This window comes from Plodia interpunctella, chromosome 13 (genome assembly GCF_027563975.2).
Source record: "Plodia interpunctella isolate USDA-ARS_2022_Savannah chromosome 13, ilPloInte3.2, whole genome shotgun sequence".
Classification (NCBI taxonomy): Eukaryota; Metazoa; Arthropoda; class Insecta; order Lepidoptera; family Pyralidae; genus Plodia; species Plodia interpunctella.
The window spans coordinates 9,043,887-9,071,298 of NC_071306.1; the positions used below are offsets into that span (position 1 = coordinate 9,043,887).

Sequence of the window (27,412 nt, forward strand, 5' to 3'; positions counted from 1 at the left end):
ACAACACTTTTACTGGATAATTCTTCCCGCCTTCCGGATTCGTTGTTTCAGTGCCACAATTTGCCGAGACTGGCATATTTTTATTTATTTAATCTGTTTGTTTTAATTAGTTATTATATACTCGTATGTTACTGTAAAAGCACGAACTACGGTAAATCCTTAGATATTCCAGTAAAACCTAAGATTTACCAACTCTTAATGGTAAAAGTCCAAATTTTGCGATTCTTACTTATTTTCATCACCACTCACTTGGTAAATCTTAAGATTTACATCAAACGCACGGTAAATATTGAGAAAATAATTTTACTTTTGTTATTTTTTACTATTTAAGAAGTATTTTAAAGGTAGGTAAAAACATTTATAAATAAAAATACTTACCAAATGAAAATATATGTGACTATTACTAGACTATACTAATTACTTAGTTAATTAATTACTCTCATAACTATGATACCTACATAAAAATATGTAAGGTTTTGACTGAAAAATTAATGATTAATAATAAGAATTACTCATTGTTTTATTCCCAAAACCAACATTTACCAGCCTTCAGTAGCAAAACCTAGCATATACTAAATTCTAATGGCAAAAGCCCGATAAAATCCTCAATTATTTATAAATCCTTACATTTACCAACCCATGCCGGTAAATCTTAAGATTTTCTGAAAAAACCTAAGATTTACCTGTATACGGGCTTTTATTTGTTGAAAAACTTGTATAGGTACTTAAACTTGCTTCAAACTGTAGACCACAAATTAACCCTCTCATTCTATTAATTTCTTAAAAAAAATTACGGAAAATCTATGAAAAAATCTTAAAAACAGAAATCGTAGTAAATTAAAAAAAAATGTTAGTACCTCCGCCATTTTTATGTAGGTTAACGTAATATAATGAATGCAAATATAACAATATCATCTCAGTAGAAGGCAGACAAGGCAAGGGCGTGGCGCATATCAGCGCCCGCGGAATGTCGCCTTGATAGTGCAGTTAGTGCATGATAGTGTCCAAGAAAGAATCTTAACTAATACTATTAATAAATAAAAATATAAATGAGAAAGTTTGTGAGGATGTATGTGTGTGTGTGTTTGTTTGTTACTCTTTCACGCAAAATCTACTGGACGGATTGTTATGAAATTTGGTACACGGTTAGAATAAAACCTGGAATAACACATAGGGTACTTTTTATCCCGAAGTTCCCACGGGAGCGAAGCCCCGGGGCGTAGCTAGTATTATAAATGCGAAAGTAAGTTTGTTTCTTTAGTACCTCTTCAGGCTAGCTAGCTACTCAATGAATCTTCTTGAAATTTCGCATACATGTAGTTTAAAGTATGGAAAAGGACATATCTTTAATCCCGGAAAATTAACGCGGGCAAAGCCGCTAGTACATATATAAAATCCAAAAAATGTGTGATTTTATTTTTGTCATATCTTTGAAAGCATTGCATATGATTATCACAATAATTTTTTCACTTGTGTTTTTAATAATATAAGGGCCTTCTAATAATAATCAAAACAAAAATTGACATCTACCCTATTAATACCTACTATTAATTAGTGAAAACCGTACAAAAATCTGTCTAGTACCTTTTGAGTTTACCGCGTTCGTACAGACAAACTAGTATCTTTTTACAATAAGTATTTAAATCACTGTTGATCTGAGTCACTTTTCTCGTGGTCCTGGTAGAGTGACCAAACACAAAATATATCATCGAAATATTTTTAAAACCATTTTATAACCTCTCCTTTCTGTTTCCAAAGATACAAATGTGCCATTAAAAATAAATCCTTAATTATTATTAAAACAAAGTCCTCTGGCGTTTCTGTTTGTACCTGTCTGCGTGTCTGTTTGCGATAAAGTCAAAAACGACCGCCCAGATTTTCATACGATAGATAATGAGATTCCTGTGGAAGGTATGTATCATTTATTGTTTTTAATCGTGTAAGCGGACCGCTAGTAAATAATAAAATTTCACGATGTAATTTTATTTATTCTATTCATGATTAATTTATTTTTTCTATTCATAACTATTTACGTAACTACTTATTCATTTTCGCCCTACATTTATTTATTTTTCATAAATTTATGAACGAAATTTAAAAATAAATAAATTATAAAACATGCAACTTTTTAATTGAATAAGGAAACACGTAATGACTCTTTATGCACTTATATTCCTTGTAAGGTTGAAGGTTGAAAAACAAAAAAATTACCACAGTTTATAAGAAATTTATATTTATATGGTCAGACAGACAGTTGAATTCATAATAAATTCATGTTTTTTTAAAGAACCGAATGAATGGGATAAAATCATTGTATAATCTACTCTATAATAATGCATTGAGTATAATTTTTATTTGATTTCAAATTGCTACTATCCTATACAATAAGGAAATCGTACCAATATTAGAAATGCGAAAGTTTGTGAACATGTATGATGTTTGTTACTCTTTCACGCAAAATCTACTGGACGGATTGTTATGCAATTTGGTACATTTGTAGTATATAACCTGGAACGACAGGGTACGCTTTATCTCGAAATTCCCACGGGAGCGAAGCCCGGTGGCGTAGCTAGTAATTTATATACCTAATTGTGAACATTTCCTCGTGGTTCGGTGGTATTTTAAACGCCTATTTAATGCCTTTGTAATTGTTATAGTCCTTTTGGATATTTGTGTGTGAGGAATGTTATATAATTACACAGATTTTGGTAAGTAGTTATTGTTTTTTATTTATTTATTTAAGTTATACCAACAGGTTACATGTTCAACATGGTCATAATAACTTAAACAATCTAAATAGGTACTTATTGTAGCATGAAATCCAATTAAAGGTAAACATTACTTCCTTAAACATAAAAGTAAACTATTAAACACTAATAATAAGAAAAAATTGTGATACATTAATATAATGCCCAAAATATTTATGTAGCTTTTTAAGAAATAAATAAAAAAAATGTTTAATTATTGTTTTAATAAGTAATACTATTTAAACTTGTTTTCTATTAAGGTATAAATAGTGACTTAAGTTCTTCATTTATTTATGTACACAACAATTTATATATAATATATTTTTTACATTAAACTGGATTTAAAATTTGAACTTAGTGGTGAACATCTAAGTCACTAGTTAATCTGACTTTAGTAAAAATAAAACGGGTTTCACTCCGGCAGTGCCGGCAGAAGTGGAAACTTGAATATTAACGTTGTGCATTTTTGACGTCTTACGAATTTTCGATGACTGACGCGAGTTTAACATTTTTTTAAGTGCACAACGCCACTAATTAAGTTTTCACTTCAAAATGAACAACCTGAAATAGCATTAACTATGGCTGTTGGAAATCCCTAAATGATATCCCTAAATAATGAAAAAAACTAAATTATATTTTTTTAACTATAGCAACATTAACGGTCACATTTAAAAATGTTACTCTAATAAAAAGTGCTCTGAAGTAATCTCGTTATATTTATTTAACCAGCTCCGAAAAGCAATAATAATTAACTGTCCACTGCACTACGAGCCATCGTGTAAACAACGGGCCAACTTAGTGGGCCTTGTGCCATTCCAAACGACAAATGAACTTCCAATAGTTTTCTAGTTATTTCCCAGCGGATCCATGAGTTACAACTGCCGGAATGCCAATCCGTCTGTCTGTCCGTCCGCTTACATAATAATTATGGTCAATAATTGCTAAGTAATGTGGAGGATGTGATAACAAGTTTTTGCCAAATCATTACTCTAAACTGTCCTATCCGTGCAAACATTTTTCAGGAAATTAAAGTTTAGTCTTGTGTGTATTTGATAGTCTTTTATTTTCCGTGACTTGCTCCACACCTATTTGGCAGATTTAAATGGATTTTATTATACACGTCACACAATTTTGAAAATAATAACGAGATGAAATAATTCTGGAATCGAGCGGGAATTGAACAAACGCCTCTTCTTTTTCTTCTTTGCGTGTCGATGGCAAATCAACGCTCTATTGGGTGCTACCTAAATATATTCCTGCCAGATTGGAGCCGCCTCGATGTCTTCATCGGAAGCTGCCATCAAGTCAGCCCGAGTGCAGGTATTTGGACACTCGGGACAAGCGAGGAGATCAGCCATCGATTGTGGGGAGAAGCCACAATCGCACATGTTTGAGACTGGTCAAGAATACCCCACCTAGTCAGTTTGTCTTTGCACCGGCCCACTTGAGTGCAAACCCAACACACGCCCCTGTCTATTCGGGACAGTGCTCTTAACCACTGAGCTATTGAGACCACAATTATTTATTATTAATTTTAAAAGGAATTTCCTTCCACGTACAATCAACGGCACATCAACCTACTACATGCATAGCAAACTCGCCGCTATTACTGCTCCATGCGACAGAGGTTCATGCAAAGTAACTTTATGTGCTGTTGACTGTACTCTGATGTTATGGAATGAGTTCCCTGCCATAGTTTTGTCTAGAGACAACATGAAGTTTTTCAAAAAGGTCGTATCATTCGATTCGTTTTGACAACCTCGGTGGCGAAATGGTAAAGTGCTTGCCTCTGAACCGAGAGGTCCCGGGTTCGATCCCTGGTCAATGATCTTTATATGTATATATTTATCTATATATGTATATGTTATAAAATATAGTGTCGTTGACTTAGTATCCCATAACACAAGTCTCGAACTTACTTTTGGGCTAGCTCAATCTGTGTGATTTGTTATTTATTTATTCAGAGACTCGGTGTTCCAGTCGCCTATAAGCTGCGGTATCCACTTTCCACGACACACAAGTTTATTTACTGATTCAGTAGTATAAAAAACCTAGCAAACTAAACGTTGACGATAACATTGATTTTACCCATAGATTAAAACTACAAATATAGCCTTCGTAACCCAACCTTCTGGAAGCTAAGACAATAGTCACATTTCCTCTCGTATGGGAACTGAATAAAGCTACTCAAATAAATAGCCACGAGCAGCAATACTCAATCTATTATAATTATATAATTTTTGATTGTGTCGAGGTTACGTGTGCGTTAACAAAATTATATTTTCTTAACGTACACGTAACCTTAAAATTATATTGGATGGGTTGCACCGTAAATTTTGACGTTAACTCCGTATAGTTTTATAGTATTTAAATGTTACGATATCATTACTGAAACATGGTGCAGTGTAACCTAAAATATATAACATATATAATTATAATATTCAATGTTCTAATGTTAAATATGCGCAGAAAACGTTGAGTACGCCATTTTGTCTAAAGATCAGGTGCCGCGCCGGTTAAAATCAATGTCTAAATTGATCCCGCTTTTTCGGACGTTCGAATCGAGTAGTTCCCGCCTCAGAATAGAACTTTTCCATATCATCAAGTAGTTGTTGTACACGGCGACTAAAATACATATATAAAGCCTTATATGCTGGCAGGCAACAACAGTATTCTCAAAGATGGTTGATGTCAGGAATCACAGGCAAATTCACAAAATTCAAGGTTTGTTTTTAAAAGCATTTCTTACTACAGTCACAGCCGAGAACCTCTATAAACCATTAGATATAATATTAACAAGTTAGAGCCTAGATCATATTACCATGAAGATATTTCACAATCCGCGCATTGTTTATGACCAAAAATAATAGCGTTCTAACCAAAGATAATGGAGCGGCGTTAGCGACGGTCCGCCACGTATCCCATACTTGTAGATCACATAATTGTCTATTGTTTGGTTTGTGTAAACGGATATCCGGAGATTGCTCTAGTAGCCCTTGGAATTCTATATATTTAATTTATTTATTCAAGGTACACGTTTAGAGTTTTCAGTCGTGTGGTTCCGCCCTAGAATAGGACCAGTACCTGCCACTAGATGCCGGTAGGCAGTCGTAAAAGTCATGTCAGATGCCTTAGGCGATTGGAATAAAATCTGATACTAGCAAAAACACACGCGCAAAGAAGAAGATCACCACTAGGTATAATATCCTTCAAAAATTTGAAAAATTGTGTGTATAATTATATTTTTTATAGTATAGTGGGCAAATGAGCATACGTATTGGCTGTTTGTAACTATAATATATATTTGATTCCTGTCTCCATCTGTCTCGAAGACAGAGTTTGTTTACTTGTTTTTTTTACTTATGTCTTTATTTATTTAATATTTCTTCATTAACTACCAGCTCATGTTTTTCACTTATTTTTTTTAATACTATTTGTGCTCTCTTGTTCCCTCTAATCAAGTCCTTTAGTACCTCCCTGGTTTGTTGTAACTATATTGAGGCTAAAGAGCACTATTTGGCAATAAAAATCTCAGCGACAGTAACTATCATTATTAATTATATTAGTATTGAGGAATCATCGAGATATCTATCGATTATGCATGCACCCATCAAAAACTGCTTTACTCGGTAATAGCATAGTATGTATGGCACCGAAAATTTACAACAAAATTCCAAATCAATATAAAAGCTTAAATTTAAATCTATTTAAAAAGCACCTCAAGTCTTTATTAACTGATAAATGTTATTATACTTTAAATGATTTCTTTAATGATAGACTCGGATAGAATTTAGGGCTAGTATAAGTACATTATAATTCTTTTTTTGTTTTGGATTTGTAGTGGATAGCATGCTCCTCTTTATTTATTTATATTTGCATACCTATATTCGGTAAAACGTGTAGGTCTAATACATTTTGACATCAATTTGTCTATTTGTACTCATGTTTTTGGCAAATAAATGTTTTCTTTCTTTCTTTATTACAAATATTATAAGGATGCTTAGTAAAACACAGCTATCTGTAGTGCACCATTTGCCGACCGCAAAACTTGCAATATAAGCCGCTGTAACCGCAATAGGGTCGTGTTTATCATAACAACATAAGTAGGTACAGTCAACAGTTCATCGACCATCACAAAATTGTAAATTAGCCCTTATTACCACCACATAGAGTGCCATGTTAACATGACATGCGGCTGATCACTGGATTTATATGTCATGCACATTCAAATGGTCGAACCGATATGGTGGCGTCTTGGGGCGGGTCGTGGGTTCGTGGGTTAAGCTTTGCGATGGCTGACTCATGCGTCAACTCGTGCACGGGTGCTGCTGGAGGGATATGGTCAGCCCGATCTCTAAAAGTATTTCGTGTGGTTAATTAGAATGTGATATATATTATTTTTTCTCATCAGCACTCTATCACAATCATAACATGTTTCAGTATACCTTTTGACCATGTACTTTATTGTGTACTTACATTGTTTATATACTGAAAAAAATATCGTCTACGTACAGACATAGTCCACTTACGATTTTATTATATGTGTATATAGATTTATTTACTCAGGCTCATGTAATATATGCCAGTCTTCGGTTATTGTATAATGGTTATGTAAAACCTATTAACGCACAGACGAACACACAGCTTAGGAATTTCCGCGCCTTGTTAGGTGTACGGTACGGGCATTTAAACTTGTTTAGGTTTTCATAATATTGTTCTTTGGTCTGTCACTAATTGATTTATGAAATAAATAAATATATATGGACTAATTGCACACATTGAGTTAGCTTCAAAGTAATTTCGTGACAGAATATACATTTATAGATAAACATCCAATATTTAAAATGGATTTGTTATACATGTCACACATGTTTTTTAACTTATTTTTTAATATAATAATAACATTAAAAAATTACATGAAAAAAGTACCCTATGTGTTATTCCAGGTTATATTCTACCTGTGTACCAAATGCCATAACAATTAGTCCAGTAGATTTTGAGTGAAAGAGTAATAAATACACACGCACACACACACACACACATCATCGTCACAAACTTTCGGATATATAATTTATTAGTAGGATATATAAGTGTATAAGACTAGCTGAGCCACGGAGCTTCGCTCCCGTAGGAATTTCGGGATGAAAATTACCCTATGAGTTCTTCCAGGTTTATTCTACCCGTCTACCAAATATCATAACAATTGGTCCAGTAGATTTTGCGTGACAAATTAACAAACAAACATACATACATACACACATCCTCAAATTTTTTTGCATTTTAATGTTAATAGGACAGAGAGGGCGATATAAACAAAAAGAGTGAAATAAAAAATAAAATTACTATAGCTAGGCCTTATCTTACGCGTTTACGCAACTTTAACGCCAAATAATATAATAAAAATATAAATAGGCACGCTTTTCCGTTAACTTAATCTAAGCAATATTGTTTTTCTTTTGTTCTCTTGACGACGACGGTTGAAACGATAATAAAACTACCACACCACCCGTGTGTATCCGGGCGTTATATTTGGCAGTACTCGAGATAGCCTTTGCTCTTTTTTACGTTTTTCCTTAAGTAAAATAGAGATTTGGAATGGAATAAAGTTGTATGTGGAATTATTTTGATAAAAAAAATACTGAGCGAAGTTTTTTAAAAACTATATATTAACTCCTATTTGTTCCCCTTGGGGAAGGTATTGAAAAAAAAATGGCAGTTGTGGAGGACACAATCTACCTTCCTACTAAATTTCTGTAGTTTTTGAGATTTCGTGGTGAGTGAGTGAATGAGTGAGTCAGTGAGGTGGCATTCTTCCCTTTTATATCTATACTATTATTATAAAGAAGTAAGCGTTTGTGAGTTTGTATGTTTGAGGCGGGTAATTTCCGAGACTACCGAACAGATTTCAAAAATTCTTTCACCATTAGAAAGGTACATTATCCAAGATTGCTATAGGATATATTTTATCTCAAAATTCCCACGGGAGCGAAGCCCCGGGCAACATATTATACATAGAAGAAATATGGAAGCATACATATATGAGGCAAATAAAATCTTAATATAGATTATACTTAAGTTATAATTTCAATATGTTTGCGAGGATTATTAGGCTACAACGATAGGTCTTAATAAGACAGAGAAACTTACTATAAATTACATGAAACCTACATTACATGGTGTTGCAATAATGTCACTGCATTTCAGATTCAAAAAGCATACTTATTTATAGGAAATAAAAAAAATTAAACGCTTTAAACTCAATTTTGAAAATAACAATGGGATGAAAATATTCTGGAATCGAGCGGGAATTGAATCCATGCCCCCGTGTGTCCGGGCCAGTGCTCTTAACCACTGAGCTATCGAGACCACGCCACTAGTTCAGCCGAAATCTTCACCCCTTGAAGTAAAAAGTAATCGCGGAAATTAAAAGGAACTTGTATTTTTAATGGTGTGACATATCACATTCCATCACTCGATAATCACACAGTATTGTGCCGAATCATCGACCAGCAAACATTACACAACGGCCCACACAGATAAAGAAAATCGAGAAAGTGCCAACGTGCTCGGTCTACAAGACGCATTCTTTCACTTTTCGCTCGGAAATTGGCGACCATCTGGTGATTTCTAAATATTTACTCGATTAATTCTATATTATCTGATTCACGATGTAGATATTAGCCGTATAAAGGTGATCTGTTGAAAACTGTATGTACCTATGTAGTCTTTCTAATATTGACAATGAAATGACGACCTCGGTGGCGCAGTGGTCAAGTGCTTGCCTCTGAACCGAGAGGTCCCGGTAACCCTGTCGTGTCTTTCTGTATGTACGAATTTCACCATTATATAGTGTGTTTCCTGAGGAAGGTTTAAATTTATAATTTACTACGGTTTTATCGTATATAGATACGAATTCTAATAAATTGTAAAACCGAAAAATAGAAAGCAATTTACCAAAAGCCAGCTAAAATGTCTGTTTTATTTAATGAACTTAAATACCAGCTGCCTTAAAAGGACTTTTAGTCTAGTCATCGCCTTTTTTGATTCCTTGCCCGATTTACACGGGTTTAGTTACTGTCAAATAGCTTCTGTTAGTGTTATTTACTAAAATAATCAAATTGTTTTTGCTTTTTCATCTTCATGACGATTTATTGAAACGCTACACGCCGCGTTCGAACACTCGTGAAATTCACCCTGATATTTTTTTCTAGCCAGCAATTCTTTATTTAAATAATTACAGACTAGAAAAAGTAAAGTAATGTATTTGCTTTATTTAAATATTGTAGTGACTAGACTTTAGCGATTAAATTAAGGTTTAGTTACTCTTCTCGTGTATCTTCGCCATTACTCAGCTTAACGGCAGAGTCGTGGCGCTCTCACCCATGACATTTACTATTTGGTCGTCCGCATACCGGCAATATCCCTTTCTCGGTTGTTACGATCCACATTCTTGTTCTCCGAATCGGTTGGATTGGATTGATTTTTTTTTACCAAAGACTAGAGGATATACTATTACCGGAAATATTATATAATCTGTGATGATACATAACATCTGAGTACAAGATTAGATTATTTTGATTATTTTGGCGTTTAAAAATAACGGGCCACTGTTTAATTTTATTAATTTCAAAATGTTTGTACAACTGTAATTAGAATTTCAAATTAATAATTATGACCAAAATATTCTTTTTTTTTAATTTGGTTTACTTATAATATTTTAAATAGATTTATATCTTGTTTTAGTTTTAAAATAATGAATTAAATAGCCATTTGCTAATTTTGTTTTATCGTATTTTTTCAAAGTATTTAATCAATGTGGTGTTTAAACATAATATACTTCACAAAAATGTTTTATGTTTATTGTGAATTATAAGACACTACATACATAAAAAAACAGTTTTTTGTATCATGCCTGACTAGTGACACAAACATATTGCTCCCATATGACATTGAAATTCTTAATAATTATAATGAAAAATTCAAATAATCATATTATCATTATATCTTACATGTCTAAAGTGATTAATAATTACCGAATTAGAATACAAATACTGAGTATGTAAATGTGGGGCCTTGGCTAAGGTCGGAACAGGATTTCGATGTCAACTCTGACATTTTGCGACACGAAAAGATGACCAAACCGGAATCTCTATTGGATTTTACGCTACATAAAATTTACTCAAATATACGTTGAATTTTATACAAAACTAGATGTTGCCCGGGACTTCGCTCCCGTGTGAATTTTGAAATAAAATATAGCCTTTAGCAATCTTGGATAATGTACCTTTATAATGGTGAAAGAATTTTTGAAATCGGTTCTGTAGCCTCGAAGATTTCCCGCCTCAAACATACAAACTCACAAGCTTACAACGCTTACCTCTTTGTAATAATAGTATAGATTACAGTAGGTTTTCCTGACGGAAATGAATATTCAAAGACATCTAGGATTGAGATTCACCTCTGTCTATACCGAGGTGATTCTATATCTATACTGAGGTTCTATATGAGGTGATGATCTGATTTTTTTTCTGAGGATTAAAAAATCATACCAAATTGCCGTTACATCTTCGCGTGTGCGTTTCATCTTGCGTTCATTCATCTCTGTTGCATTAGGCACTTTGAAGCCGCCACTCTATAAACTGTGCCTGTGCTGTGAATATTTCTGCACAATTCTTCCTACTGTGTGTTGGAATAAACTGGATTGGATGTAGGTACGCGAGTCTTTTCGCTATCGCCCAACATACATAATGTATGATAAGTATCTAATTACTTCTATCCCTTGTACTATACGATAAAAAACAATTTTGAAATTTTTTTCAAGTTGTTCTTTCAAAAATTCTTTAAAAACTTTGTACTTTTGTGCAAAACATAATAAGACCGCCGTGATATCTACATGTTCTTTATTATTAATTTTGATTTATCTACAAATTTTCATACAATAAAGTTTATTACAAACAAATAAGATGCGTTAACACGTCAACCTTTGGAATAGCCTCGTATAAAATCCGTCCGCTGCAAGGTCTGACACCGGAAGATAAATGTCATAAAAAGACGAATTGCTTAATTGGATGTACGCACAGCCTTACTTCAAGAAGATATGATCATAACCTATTTGGAAGCATTCTCGTCAAACCTCGCAAAAACTTAAGAAATATATTTCTGTATAGTTTATCCTTATAAGATTCGATCTTGTCGAAAGAATATAACTTACTTGCACAGTGATGTGATGGGCACCTAGCTTGCCCAGAGAGACTTAAGATATTTTTAATTATAAGTAATTAAAAGTTTAATAACTTTCTAATACTTATAATTAAAAATATCTTATAAAGAAAATTATTTCGTCATAATAAAAACATAACATGATGTTAATTTAAACTAAAAGCAATCTCACTTAATAAAAGCAATCTCACTTAATTATTAAGTGAGATTGCTTTTAGTTTAAATTGACATCATGTTATGTTTTTATTATGACGAAAGAATTTTCTTTGCAGTCAGATTAGGATTCGAATCGACCCTGGTACCTTTCGATCACAGGCGGACGGTCTTAACCACCAACGTTTAATGTTAATCACTCTGGAACTCCTAGGTTGGATTCGTAGCCAGGTTAAATTATTCTCAACTATCCGTTAGGTAATTCAATTCATGTCATGACGCAAGCTGAGGCCTTAATGTGGGCCGTTTATTTTATTTCTGACCAATGACTGGCCGAAATTGGACTTAATTTTCAGTAACGCAAAAAAAAAGACAATATGACAAGAAAAAGCAAATGATCTTTTGTTATAACTGGAGCTGGTTAGGTCAGTGAAAATTGTTGACACGGTTATTGCGCCGGCCGCGGTTGCCCGCCTCAGCGGTCGTCTAATTAAGTTGTGATTGTTGGGCACTTATTTTCAATTACATCATCCCTATAATATGTTGAATTATATATTCCACTCACATCACGAATTTTCTATCAATAACAAAAAAAGTAACGTCCCACACTAGTATAGGATCGCTCGAAGTTGATTCATTTGTGCATTCTCCCGGTTTCTTCTTTAGCCGTTGGGCATCGGATCTCAGGGTCCGATAAGGTAGGTTAGATTATGAAGATCGAGTATGTCATGCACATTCAAATGGTCAAACCGGTAGCGGCATCGTGGATCGGGTCGGGAGGTTCCCTCTATTGTGGTTGAGCTTCGCGATGGCTGACTCACGCGTCAACTCGTGAACGGGTGCTGCCGGGGGAACTGGTCAGCTCGATCTTTTATTAAAAGTTTTTTTTTTTGTTTGGTTAATTATACATATATATATAAGTATATATATATATTTTCCTTTCATCAGCACTTGATCACAATCATAATATGTTTCAGTATACCTTTTGACCATGTACTTTATTATGTACTTAATGTTATATTACTGATAAAAAATTATACATAAATTTATATATAAAAAATGGTAAGCCCTTCTGGCATAATAGGGACCAACACTGTTTGAATGAGTTTCTTTCGGCATTTCTTCTCAGCAGTGGTCGTTCCGAAATGCTAGTAGTTTGTAGCTTTGGTAAACATCATTTAATTTAGATTATGACGTGAAAAAGTGCCTGTGAAGGCCTAATTTCTGAATAAATGATTTGATTTTGATTTTGATTTGGTAATAAAGGGACATATAGTCTAGGCAGCGGATAGGTAACAAAAGCATTCTCAAAGAGGGATGACGATATTGACGATGCTCTCCCAACTCTCTGCCACATCATTTTATCTCTCGTAACGGAGAAAAATATTTCTTCTTCTTTTTAGAAAAAGCTAGAATGCTGATACCGGGCTCCAAGGTTAGACAGGTAGATGAATTGTCTATTGCACTATTTACAGAAAAAAATCGCAATTATTTTCATTTTTTTTAATTACCTTACTCGCGTTGGTTGAATTTCTTCATTCAATAAACATTAGTTCGTTAAATTTACTCAAATAAAACACAAACGTATTTCGTAAAATTGTAAACAGATTCATCTCATTGTTGAAAGATGTTTGCAAAAAACTGGTTAGATGCGAGTTGGACTCGCGCACCGAGGGTTCCGTAAAATTTGTTTTTTTTTATATATAAGTATATGGGAATCGCAAAACAAACATAATAATGTCTTTTGATCGCGTTTACTTGCAAGTTTTTAAAAGCCGAAACAGACCATAAACACATGTATTTGATTTAAATTTCCGCTTGATACCTCTAGGTGTTAACGAAAAAAGATTCTTTGGCGCTTTGAAATACGACATTAGGCTTAGTTTTAAGTAATTTTTTGACGTCAATAGGACATGTATCATTAGAAGTTAAATACAAAATTTTGAATTTGGATTTGTACAGATAGACAGACGAAGTGATCCTAATGATAAGGTTTCCGTTTTTCATTTTGAGGTACCGAACCCTAAAAGAGCAGATGGCAAGATGCTTCAGTTGTCCGCTTCGTCACAAAACTTATTTTAATTATTTAGATGGATAACTGAAGCGTGACGAGACCGCTATGGCCGTAGCAATTGATAAAATGAGTAGTTTTTTCATCTACTGTTCTCGTAATTGCATTTTAGCTGTTAAGGCTTTTTATCCCTTAGTCGCCTTGTACGATATCTAACGGTATTCTATATGTTCTAGTACACAACAATCCCATAAACCTGTTGCTCCATTTCTAAATGAAAAAGGAGAAAAATATGCATTTTATAATCTGATGATATGGATGGTTCAATTCTATGGGTGGAATCACACGCCTTTTCAAATTGAATACCTATATATAATAATAAATTATTATAAATTATTATATTATACTATTATTACCACATATATTATTTCTATTTCTCCTAATGATTAACTGGGAGAGAATGCTTTTAGTATTATTGTCGCCATTTGTTTATATACGTTTTTAATTGGACCAACAAAGTTTAAAAAAAACGAATACCGTACTTTATCTACCAGTATACTCGTAGATAAACTCGTTTTTTTTTACAGTACATTCCGTTAATTTTTTTACATACAGTATTCTATTACGGCCATCATTGGTCATTCAAGTGAAATGAAACACAGCGACTCACTTAACAATATTAATGCTAACTTATAAAACTTATAAATAAACGAAACACCTATAACATCGCATACTTTACGTTATATGTCATTGAAAACATTATATACTTAGGGTGAGTTGCACCGTCAAATTTGACGTTGACTTCAACCGGCGAGCCGCTGACGTTTAGACAAAATGGTGTACTTTGCATTTTTGTGCGCACGTTAAAGTTAACGTCAAAGTTTAAGATGAAACCCAACCTTAAGCGTTAATATTAACAACACACAGCAAGGGCCCATTGCCAAATAGCGAATAGTTACGTAGTAGTATTGGCATGTTGTTGTTAATTGCGGAGAAATTTCGCGGCAATCTAATTGACACCGATGCAATAGGATTACCAAACTTGGCTCTTGCTGTACCGAAAATGGAACATGAGAAACTTTGCTCTGATTTTACATTAATAATATTTTCAGCAACGGGAAGTCTTGGAATTAATTTTTACAAAATTATTAAGTTTGTTCACCAACAATAAAACTATTTTATTTTTTTTAGTTTATTTTCAAAGGCTCTAATTTTATTGTAACCATTTCCGAAAATCTAGAACTTTTTCATAGTTCACGATCAGTTTTGGATGCATAACGAATATAAAAAAAATGTGATGATTCCTGTTTATTTTACGACATATACACACAAAAACCACGACTATTTCCCTGTTAAAAAAAGGCGTATTCTTCAGTTTTAAATTGAGGAAATTTACTGAGGAAATAAAAAAAAAACACGTAGAAAAACCAGGTTAACACGGCTCCACAACGTCTCACACGTCTAAACAAATAATTAGTAGTTTGTAACTCCGCCCCGACGCATAAAAATGGAAGTTTCAAGTATCTTTCACCTGAGCGTTTTTTCCGGTTGCCTCCGCTGCCATAAAGCGGAGCCCAGGCCCAGGATCCGCATCAAGCAATACTATATAAGCATAAAGTGTCTATATATCTGTCTGTGAATCGTAGTTCCCATAGATTATTTTTAAAAACGTAATTTAAATCTAATGTGTAATTTAATCTCGGTATGTTGATTTATTTGCTTACATAACTAATATCTAATCCATATTGACAACAAAATAAAGGTTAAAAAACCAGGTCGATCGGTTGCTTCAGTTATATTATTGTTTCATGGTTAAATCTATTTATTGCATTTCCAATACAATCCAAAAAGTGGTGCGCGTGAAATTAGTGTTATTGGTTGCGGTATTGTAACCTATTGGTCATTGATAGTCGAGCCTACTGGTAATTCAAGTTTGTTTAAGTGAAAGAAAGAAACAAATAATTTAACTGGGAATATTTCTTTCATTTGCTTATGCTAATAAGATCTATGCCGAAATGGATTTAGGGTATGATTGGTCAAGTCTAATATATATATATATATATTTCAATTTTGTCATAAAAAAGTTATGTTTTGCCAAAGCGAGTGACGTTGTCGTCGACCCCAACTCTATATATAAAATATAATAAATATAAAAATAAGACTATTATTTATTAGAAATACTTGAAGATATCCGAGTGGACGATCTGTCAATTTTTAAGATGTTATTAATTATAACCTATTATTTAGGTAATTTTACGCAACTCTTTATATTCAATTAACCAATAAAATGTATTCATATGAAATTGTAGCTTGTATTCATTTATATGTATGGAATTAGAATTTATTATAATTGCTTTCATGCTACTTCACTCGTAAATTAATTTTCCGTGAGAATCACTTGCTAATAAATATTGTTCACATGTTTCCTTGTTAGTTTGTCTACAGTATTTATTTACTATTACATAAAGTTTAGCAATTAGTTCGGGAGACCCTAGGATAATATATTTTTATTAACTTGAGAAATTTGAGAAATACTTGACGAAAGCGGCAACAGATGGCACGGAAGTGCCATATATATATATATATATATATATATATATATATATATATATATATATACTTCACTTCCGTGCATTACCAGAAAAGGACATTTTGAAAAAATTACATATATATAAATTTTTATATATATATATAAAATTTATATATATGTAATTTTTTCAAAATGTCCTTTTCTGGTAATGTCAGTTTTTTTTTTAATTAAAAGGACATTATGAGAAAAGGACAATATGAGATAAGGGCATTATGAGAAATGGACATTTTGAGAAAAGAATATTTTGCGCCTGACGCAATGGTCTGAAACCTGGTCTATTTAGCTACTATTTATATATTATGTATTCAACTCCACATATGTACTTAGCTATGGTACTTTATATATAAGAATGGTGGACGGCATAGAGCAACTGAGAATTAAGATGTAGCGTATTTAGTAGTTATGTAGTTAATCAAATTATTACCTTTAAAGTGCCAAAAACATTCTGTAATATTATACAAGCGAAAGTTTGTAAGGCTGTATCTCTCTGTAATCTAGATACTGGACGGGTTGTTATGAAATTTGGTTCACGGGTAGAATATAACCTGGACTACATTTCATTACATAGGGTACTTTTTATCCCAAAAATCCCATAGGAGTGAAGCCCTGGGGCGCAGCTAGTAAACTCTAAACCTTAGCTAGATTACTAGCTAAGGTTTACAGATTACTGTAAACCTTATATATAAGTTCTCTAAAATTTATTGATTTATAAAAAAGCAATTTATGTCATAAACTTCGAAATCAATAGTAATTTTCTGTTCGTTCAAAGTACAATTAGAAATTAACTACAATATTAACATAATAATTTTCTATTGTAAGTACATTACTGTCGACAATTGCAAAGAGAGTCAGTAGGCGTATATTTAATCAATCGAACAATAGTTCAAATAATCCGCACCCATTCAATATCATTCATTCATTCATCATAACACCTGTATATGCCGCCCACCGAAATTACGCATATAGAAAGTGACACCGCCATATTATGGCAACTCAAACCGGCCGGTCTTTAGTCTATGACGCAAGCGCGGAGATGATTCGGCCGCGCCCGAACCACTTTCCATTTTCAAAATTGACAGCTCGCAAAATGCTAGGGTGTTGCTGGCTGGTTATTATTGATGTTTTATGAAGTTTCCTTATATTCTCATGCTCGTAAAATTACACATTAAAATTGGCAAGCCATTTAAAATTAAATTGTCCGTCTATCTCCGTCTATGAATATCTTGTCAGCTCATCAGCGTGAAATAAAAGTAAAAGGTTGTAAAGTAAAACCTTTGTCTAATCAACTTAAAAGTGGCCATTACGAGTAATTGTCCAAGACAAACAAATGCTTATGTCCACGATCAATAGAATGCTTAAACTCGCAATCGAAGTCAAAATCAATACTGTGGTAATTTTTTCATTCAACTTGACAATTTCATTAACAATTGTTTATGTCTTGTTTCAGGTATGTCAACGTGTTTTTCTGGCGAATTAGAATGGATGTATTGGAAGTCCTAAGGACTCACACCATGTTACCCTGCACGAATCTTTATGCTGCGTTAATAGGGAGTTTGCTATTAATTTGGCTTTTGAATCTTGACAAATTAATGTGTGGACTTTATCCCGCTGCAAAATAGAAATCCAGACTAACAAACAAAGTAGTGAGACAGAACTGGCGAATTTAAATCTTAATGAAAGAAAAAAAAATTATAAAATCAACTGAATCGTTCTCGTTACATTCACACACTAGCCATAAATAGTAACTCCATCAGTTTCGAGCTTTCTATCTCTGGGTTAGATTACTTCCCGAGTTGAGATGTGGTAGCCATTTCCTGATGTCGACGACTTCTGTCCGACTGGGTTATAAATAAATAAATACGTATATTATATTAAAGGGCAATCCCAAGGAGTCCTGGCTATAAACCGAGTAAAGTGGAGGAGTCAAAAAAAAATAGTAGAAAAGCAGACGCTTTGTAAACAGCTTGGAATTACAATCAATATATATAAAATTCTTCCGTTAGGTCCTGGGTGACTGACTGACAGACAACGTACAGCCGATACTACTGGGCGTAGGAAGCTGAGAATTTGCCATGTAGGTTCCCTGGGGAGTGTAAGTGAGCACTAAGAGGGGATTTCCTGAAATTCCCAAGCGAAACGGATTTTTATTCACATATGAAGTTGTGGGCAATAATCCAGCTAGATTTTACTCCAAATTAAATAGTATATAAGGAATATATTTTTATAAAAAGTGAGTGTCATTATGTTAGTAATGATCATTCAATTAGCACCGTCAAAAATCAATTTGTCATATTTACGTGTTACTATCGACATCCAATCGATTACAAATAAATCGGTTATGGCCGTAACGATTCTGATTATTTAAAAATCACCGAGCTACTGATCCACCATTCAATACAATCACGAATATCTAAATGTTACAGTGACACCATCACAAAGTTTGTTCTGTAAATCTTGTAGCGACGTCTTCAAAGTTTATAATCGATTGTCGTAATATTGCAAACGAATATGAGTATCAGCGTGCGAAAAAATCATTAAGCAAGCAACAGTGTTGTAACTGGCTGTTTTGTATTGTATTCCATTGTCTATGCCGTGTAAATGGGGCTCCAATTTTGAAATTTTTAAAAATATAACAATTATTCGAAAATAATACATACCTAATATGAAATAAAAATAGTACGAGCGATTGAATTATCTCTAAGTAGAACAAGAACAGTTGTGGTTCGCTTGTTTATATTCGATCAAGATATTTTTTGTGCTTGCTCTGCGCATAGAAGGAAATAATTATTCATTTATCGGTCCAATTTTTTGCGATCACAAACCATTTTTTTTATCCTCATTACATTACTCGATCAGAACTAGGAATATTTGAAAATCACTAGTGTAATTACTCACAAATACATTTTTTGACCCTGACCTGTGTCCTAGCTACCAAAAGCGTGATGTAATCGGCATTGGGATATTAATCAAATGTTGACAAATTAAACTTGGCTCATTTATATCTATTTATGTCATAGCTAATTACAAATCAATCAAATAAAGACTACATTCTTTTTTTGAGTGTGTTAATTGCTAACTATGGTGTCAGATTTTATTCAAGACGCCATCTGACACGGCTACCTACCGCAATTACAACTACTTTATATGAGTTCATCCTTATCCTCCCGCTAAGCTTCAGCTCAGCTTCAGGACAGAATGCACCAATCTATATATTTATACTATTATCATTAGAAAGGCTATATTTTATCTCTAAATTCCCACTGGAGCGAAGCCCCGGGCGACATCTAGTGTGTCTATATACTGCAAGAGCGCATTCAGTTCGGCGAGTTCAGAATATGGATAATTACAAAAAAAATACAAACGAGGCATTCTGTTGACGTTGTTGGTTCCAATAGGCGTCGATAGGTTGTGGTGACCACTTACCATCAGGTGGGCCGCATGCCTGTTTGCCTGCTTGTTACTATAAAAAAATACATTCTTTCTTATCAAGTGTGTATTGCTAACACTGGTGTGAGATTTTATTCAAGTCGCCTACAGGCATCTGACATGACCGCCAGTGCGTAGATTTCCTCACGATGTTGTCCATCACCGGAAGCATGAGGTGGTCTATAAAAACTACTATAAATAAGTCAGATTGATATATAAACTCACATGTCACGAGTAGGATTCGAACCTGGGACCTTTCGATCACAGGTTGACGGTCTTAACCACATGAAATCTCTCAAAATACATTGGAAAAATATTTAAATATATGCATATTAAAGAAAAATTGTATCTCATAAGGTTGCTGGACCAGTTGTGATACGCTCTCAATACTGTGACTCAATTAGTTGTGGAACTGTCGCGCATAAGTGAACTGGTATGCTATGGTGATAAAGGTAGACTTTATGTATAGAAAAAAAACGTTCGATGTGTCAGTTTTATGTGCTACCGGTTTATCCACGGCTTCGCACGCGAAAAATTCCCTCGGGAACAGTTTTTTTCTCCGTACCTATTAACCAAAATAGTTGGAATACAAAAACCAATAGCGCATTTAGAATACACACAGCGTCAAATTTCAAGAAGTTGAGTAGATAACGCGTGAAGAGTTAACAAACAAATAAACAAACTTACGCATTTATAATATTAGTTGGGATAGTTGGGATTGGGAAGAGCTATGGTTTAATTTTACTTATAGTTTAAAATACCTAGTTTATTTTATTTCTTGTGTTATAGGATAACTCAACAATACTATACTTAAATATTTACTAGATGTTCGCCGCGAACTTATATCTTGCGAACACAATATTTTTTTACAAAATTGTGAATAATTCAAAAATCACTTGGTTAACTGGTTTTTTAATAATTCACAATTTTTTAAACAAAATTGTTTAATTTTTATTGCCCCACGAACTTAAAAATTCTATTGGCAGATACTACATATCTTTTAAATTTCATCAAAATCAGACCAACGGTTCGAAAGTTACGCGTTACAAAAATACATACAAAAAATGTATTTTTACCCCAAGTTGATTTCCCCCCCTATCGCGTCTGTCTATCTATTATGAAACTTAGTCACACGGTGACAGAATAGTGAGGCAGAACAGTTTGGAAGAACAGTATTCTTTGAACGCGATAAACTCAAAAACTGACAGTTTTCACCAATAGATTCTGAGGAAAGTTTAGGTGTTTTTATTATGGTTTTATGTTATAACATATTTTGAGATGTACCTGTGTCTTTTATGTTTATTTAACTCAATGATATTAAATTTTATAATATATATATATTTATAGATAAACATCCAATACCCAGGTGAATCTGAAAAAGATCATTTTCCATCTTGATCTGACCGTGGAGATCGAAAGCGGGACCTCCAGTTTAGCAGCCCAGTGAGATGATCATTAACATACAGAGATCGTCTACGATTTATCAGATTATCATAGTATAATGACAAGATGTTTTTCCAAGTATATAGTGGTTTACGAAAGTGAGAGTCTACAGAACTGGTTTCCAGAGGAGTTGCAACCATAACCATCACTAAATGTTACGGCTTGCAGATCTACTGATAGGTACATTAGTTTTTGTCTTAAAAGAAGCTTCATAACCTTAAATTTATAAGTTTGACGAGACGGGGTTCTCTCGTTAGACTTTAGCTACCTATTCAATCGATTATCCTCATAGAACACCAGTTTTAGCAATAACACACTCGAAAAGAAGAAAAATCAGTGCAATAAAGTTTCAAGCTGTCATTTCATAGGTCACTTTCATTAATTAGACACAAATTTATCGGCATAAAATTTACGCAATAAATAAGTCTGAAATCTGATTTACAATAATTGAGAGCCTACTGTTGTACTTAGAGCGTATGTACGTACAGTCACATCAAGATACCCTGCAAAACTCTTTTTGCGGCGGTGATTGCGGCGATTTTGCAATGAATTTGTCTAGTTTTAAATGCGGTTGACTGTACATAGGTACACAAATTCGCTACTTAATTTATGTGGGAATTACACTATCGTTTTTGCTGATCATAGTTAGGTGTCCCGCTGTCCATTGAGCAACTTGCGAACTATGGTTGTTAGTAGTAGTTTATTTGTGCTTATTTAATCGTTAACTGCTTCAGCATATAGGCTAGAAAGTATAAGACTAAATGAATAAAAACTTTTATACAATTTAAACAATATTAAGAAAGGGAAGAAAAGGCTGCGGCGAAGTTTGTTGCGCCGCTTCTTCTTCACCTGCGCTTTGGAAGCCGGCAGTAGACTTAGTTTAAGTAATTTTTGACGTCAATAAGTGATGTATATCATCCTAAATTGAATAAAGAATTTTGAATTTGAATTTGAATTAAGAATTAAATAAAAATATACATTACTAACCTAATTCTCGCTTCCTAACTATTATTTTTGTTACCTTTTTTTATTTATTCACACACACATAATATTAATCATATTTACTGTTTTTTAATCATAACCTCTTCAGTGAATTACTTATACATATTAGATTAACTAATGAACATGTTTGTTATTCAGATTCAAATTCATTTATTGCAATGTCACAAGTGAAAATGTTTGATGTTACATACAGATAATAAGTAAGTACAGGTGACGCCCTGCGAGGGCGCAGCAAACATTGGGGCAGCTAGATGCCATTTACTTAAATATTTAACATTGTTTGTTAATTGTCATGCATTCAATAATTAAATTATTAAAAACGATTGAAATGGATTAAAATTGTAGTCGGTTAAAAATAAAGGGGAGTCGTCGGGTATCACCGATCGATATGATCTTCAAAGAATACTGTAATAACATTTGTCCAAAAGAAAAACCTTGAGATGGTTGGTAAATATGTGTGGTTTTTTAATATTTTTTATTTTATTTGGAATATGGTTAAATATTTTTACCTCTTCTTTCACGCAGTATCTTCTCAATAAATATTACATTTTTGTATAACATGTAGGTAGGTAGTTAATTACGTAGAAGGACATAGACAACCAATCATTCTAGAAAAGAGAATTGAATTATTCACGTGAAAAATTCACATATATAATACATATCCCACTTCCTACTATCCTAACTAATATTATAATGCAATAGTAAGTTTGTCTGTTACCTCTTCACGCTCTATCTACTTAAGCAATCTTCTTGAAATTTTGCATACATGTAGTTTGAAGTATGAAGAAGGACATAGGGTACCTTTCATCCCGGAAAATCAACGCGGGCGAATCCGCGGGTGAAAGCTAGTATTATAGTATATATTATAAATGCGAAACTTTGTGAGGATGTGTGTATGAAAGTTTGTTTACTCTTTCACGCAAAATCTACTGGATTGGATGAATTTGGTACACGTGTACGATATAATCCGGAATAACTTATAGGGTACCCTTTTCCATTTAATTATGAAATTCCCACGTAAGCGAAGTCTCGGGGCGCAGCTAGGTCAAAGACAATCTGTAAAACAATATGTGAAATGGAATTCACGGCACTAAGTCCGGTCCTTTGAGAGGCTTGCGTGGGGATATGGATCCAACACGTAGAGGCCCTTTGGAGAGTTTTGATGTTGTGTAGGTCTCCCGCCAAAACCCGCTCGCGGATATACCAATAAAATGATATGCCCATGAGCAGGTCTCGGCGGGAGTGTGAACTATTGCAGAATAATTGATAGAAATACTGGTATATAGAATGAAATTTTAATGGACTGAGAATAGGCAAAGAGTTTGGTCACCTGCCATAATCATGATAACTGACTATTAATAATAATTATTATTATTTATTTAATACACTAGCAGCTTAAAGCTGATGCGTGTATATCCACAGCACTTGTGTCTTTAAATGTTCATCAAGTCTATTTTCAAAAGTGTTACGAGCACTTATCACAATTTCTGGCAGAGAATTCCACAAACGCACAAAACGGTTTGGTAGAAAGTATATTTTAGGATTACTAGCACACGGAAGCTTGCTTAGTTTATATTCTATAAGTTTTTTACTCTTTCACGCAAAACCTACGCTCGGAGCTTCGCTGCCGTGGGAATATCGGGATAAAAAGTACCCTAAGTGTTATACCAGATTATCTTCTACCCATGTACAATATTTCATAACAATAGGTCCAGTATATTTTGCGTGAAAGAGTAACAAACATACATCATGTGTGTAATTTCGCATTTATAATATACTAATATTAGGATGGTACAGACAACAGCACATGAAGTTACCCTACAAGAATCTCTATGGCGCGGTATAATAGCAACGAGTTTGCAATTAATTTGGTTAGGTAGATGTGCTGTCAAATGTACACTTAAACCTTAGGCAACACGTAAGCATGCATAGAATTTGTAGACAATGAGGTAACTCCACCCTCGATTCGATAAAGGTCGCGTTGCGCAAATTGGCTTTGAATCCAATTGTCTGTGCGCGAAATCGTGACATGCTCTGCCACGTCTTCGTTATTATGTACTTTTCAACTTCAAAAACTTATTTTCCCACCTTTTTTCCACTCGTGTGTGGCAGGCACGGAATGTCAACTCTTTCGATTTAGCTCTGTCATTTATTAGGCACAGTATGTCGCCTCTTTCCATTTATCTCTGCCAGTTGCGATTTTAATTAACACACCCTTCCTTTATATTTTCTTTAACGCAAACCATCCTTGGTTCTTTGGTTTTCCTATATTATTCTAATCCTCGATTGAACTTCGAAAACTATTACATATTAATAATTAAAAAATTATAATAAATAAATATTAGGACAAATCATCACACAGATTGAGCTAGCCCCAAATTAAGTTCGAGACTTGTGTTATGGGATATTAACTCAACGATACTATAACAAATACATATATAGATAAATATCCAAGACCCGGGCCAATCAGAAAAAGATCATTTTCCATCAAGAAAAAAAACGACCCGACCGGGGATCGAACCCGGGATCTCTCGGTTCAGGGGTAAGCACTTTACCACTGCGCCACCGAAGTCGTCGCTGTGTGATTTGTCTCTATATAAATAAATATACAGAGACAAATCACACAGATTGAGTTAGTTAAAATGGTTTATTTATAAATAGTTTGAACGTATTTAGCAAATGTAAGAATATAATTTTACCGACGCCATTCTTCTTTAAGAATGATATAAACCTATTCTCATTTGTTTACTTCGTAGTTTGAAAAATTACGTGCATTACTGGGCCATGTTTCACACGCTACTACATCCATTTATAACAGTTGGGGCTATATTTAAAGATTGCGCAACGCATTATCTCATTTCCTTTTCCAATTTAGTTGTAATGAATCGATTTGATTTAGTTTTAGACAGATTAACAATACTAACTTCTTCAGGTTTCATTGTACAATTTTCTACTTTCCAATTTGTTTGACTTAATTTAAATAATAATGAGATGAAAAATAAGTTAAAAAGCATGTGTGTCATGTATAAAATGTTTATTTGAAACTTGTGAAAATTTTAAATATATTTTAAATCAAATCAAATCATTTTTATTTGCTTAAATAAATAAATATACTAGGACAAATCACACAAATTGAGCTAGCCCCAAAGTAAGTTCGAGACTTGTGTTATGGGATACTAACTAAACGATACTATATTTTATAATAAATACATATATAGATAAACATCCAAGACCCGGGCCAATCAGAAAAAGATCATTTTCCATCATGATCCGACCGGGGATCGAACCCGGGACCTCTCGGTTCAGTGGCAAGAATCTTACCACTGCGCCACCGAGGTCGTAAATAGGGTAGGTTAATACAATATCCACATAATGGTTTTCTTATTTCATTATCACACAAACAGAATACAGATAACATAACATAATTAAAATTGTATCTGTAATCCACTAGAGCATGCACAGTCGTATATATTATATGTAGATTTAATCATATCAAAAGATACACGTCTACTGTTGTGTCGAACACAGAAAATGTATCAAGTCTCGATTTACAGCGAATGACGTCAATACCAAAACCTATATGTAAAACAACTGAACGCTGTGACATCGCAACGGGGCACGACGGAGCAGTGGGGCCGTACCGCCCTTGAAGTAGTTAAAAACTAGAGACTTCTTACTAATCTTGATCTATACAAGACGGACGTTTCACTTTCCAATATAATGAAGACATTTTTCTGTTTTTGGTTTAGTTTCACCAGACTACGCGCTTGTGTATCTGTAATCAAATCTTACTAGTTATTGATTTATTTTTGACTTCTTACTGAATTTCTGAGCTGAAAGAAAGAAAAAGAATGACGCCATGGATAAAATTATTTCTTTAAATACTAATTTTAAAGTACTAACTTTTTATCCCGAAAATCCAACGAATTAATTCGAGGGAACGAAGCCCTGGGCCGCAGATAGTACCTTATATATCAAGTAAATATTGATAATGTCAATTTATGTGCAAGATCTTTAAAGTTGTATAATTATTTCCTTTAAAGATTCTCAAGCTGTGACTCAGACCCAGTTTCACGAATCTATCTTGGACTCGAACAGTGATTAATATTAATAAATATGTGCTGGACATAAGCTAGCATCTTAATTAACAGATTGGAAAATTGGATCATCAAACTGGCTTTAGAAATTTCAGAACATTAATTTTATTGGCTAGATCCTAAAAAAGACATAAATTGTTACATAAATTAAAAACTTGCATCGTCTTTCATGCAAGTCGCACTTAGGTAATAGCGATAGACCTGTATTCAAGGCCATCCAACTTTGGAGTAAAGGTGCGGCAGAATGCTTTACGCTCGAATGCTCCACATTTATCGATATTTGGAAGTGTAATGACTCGATTACGTAAATTGTATCCACACTGATTAATGTGATGTCTTGTGATTCAATGTATTAGCTGAAAATTATATGAGGTTTTGAGGTCAATTGAAACCTTATTTAGCAACAATTAAATTGTAATGAATTAAATTAACCGTTGGATAATATAATTATAGTATCCCATAAAGCGGTGGTGATACAGTGGTTATAAAAACTGTGATCGAAAGGTCCGCGTTTTGTATCCTACTCGTGTCATATGAGTTTGTATACCAATCTGAATCCTGCATATTAGTTGAATATTCTTTTCGCTAGTGTGAATAGTTGCCATTAGATGGTGATAGTCACAAAAGTAACGTCAATTGCCTTTAGGTGACTGGAATGGAACAAAATCGATCAAATACCACATTCGATAAGAAAGGACTAGACTAATGAATCCAAATAAAATGG

General features: G+C 33.6%; 1 protein-coding gene across 3 annotated transcripts in view; it reads left to right on the top strand.

Moving 5' to 3' along the window:
- The window catches only part of Cht6 (Chitinase 6), a 116,214-nt gene that overhangs the window by 9,718 nt on the left and 79,084 nt on the right, over window positions 1-27,412 (top strand). Inside the window, exon 1 of one of the 3 annotated variants that reach the window (XM_053754227.1) lies at window positions 9,012-9,018. The exons of the other annotated variants lie outside the window; for them this stretch is intronic. Coding sequence (XP_053610202.1) covers window positions 9,017-9,018 — 2 coding nt within the window. The 5' untranslated portion in view covers window positions 9,012-9,016. Of the gene's footprint in view, window positions 1-9,011; window positions 9,019-27,412 lie in introns of those variants that run through there. 3 annotated transcript variants of the gene reach the window in all.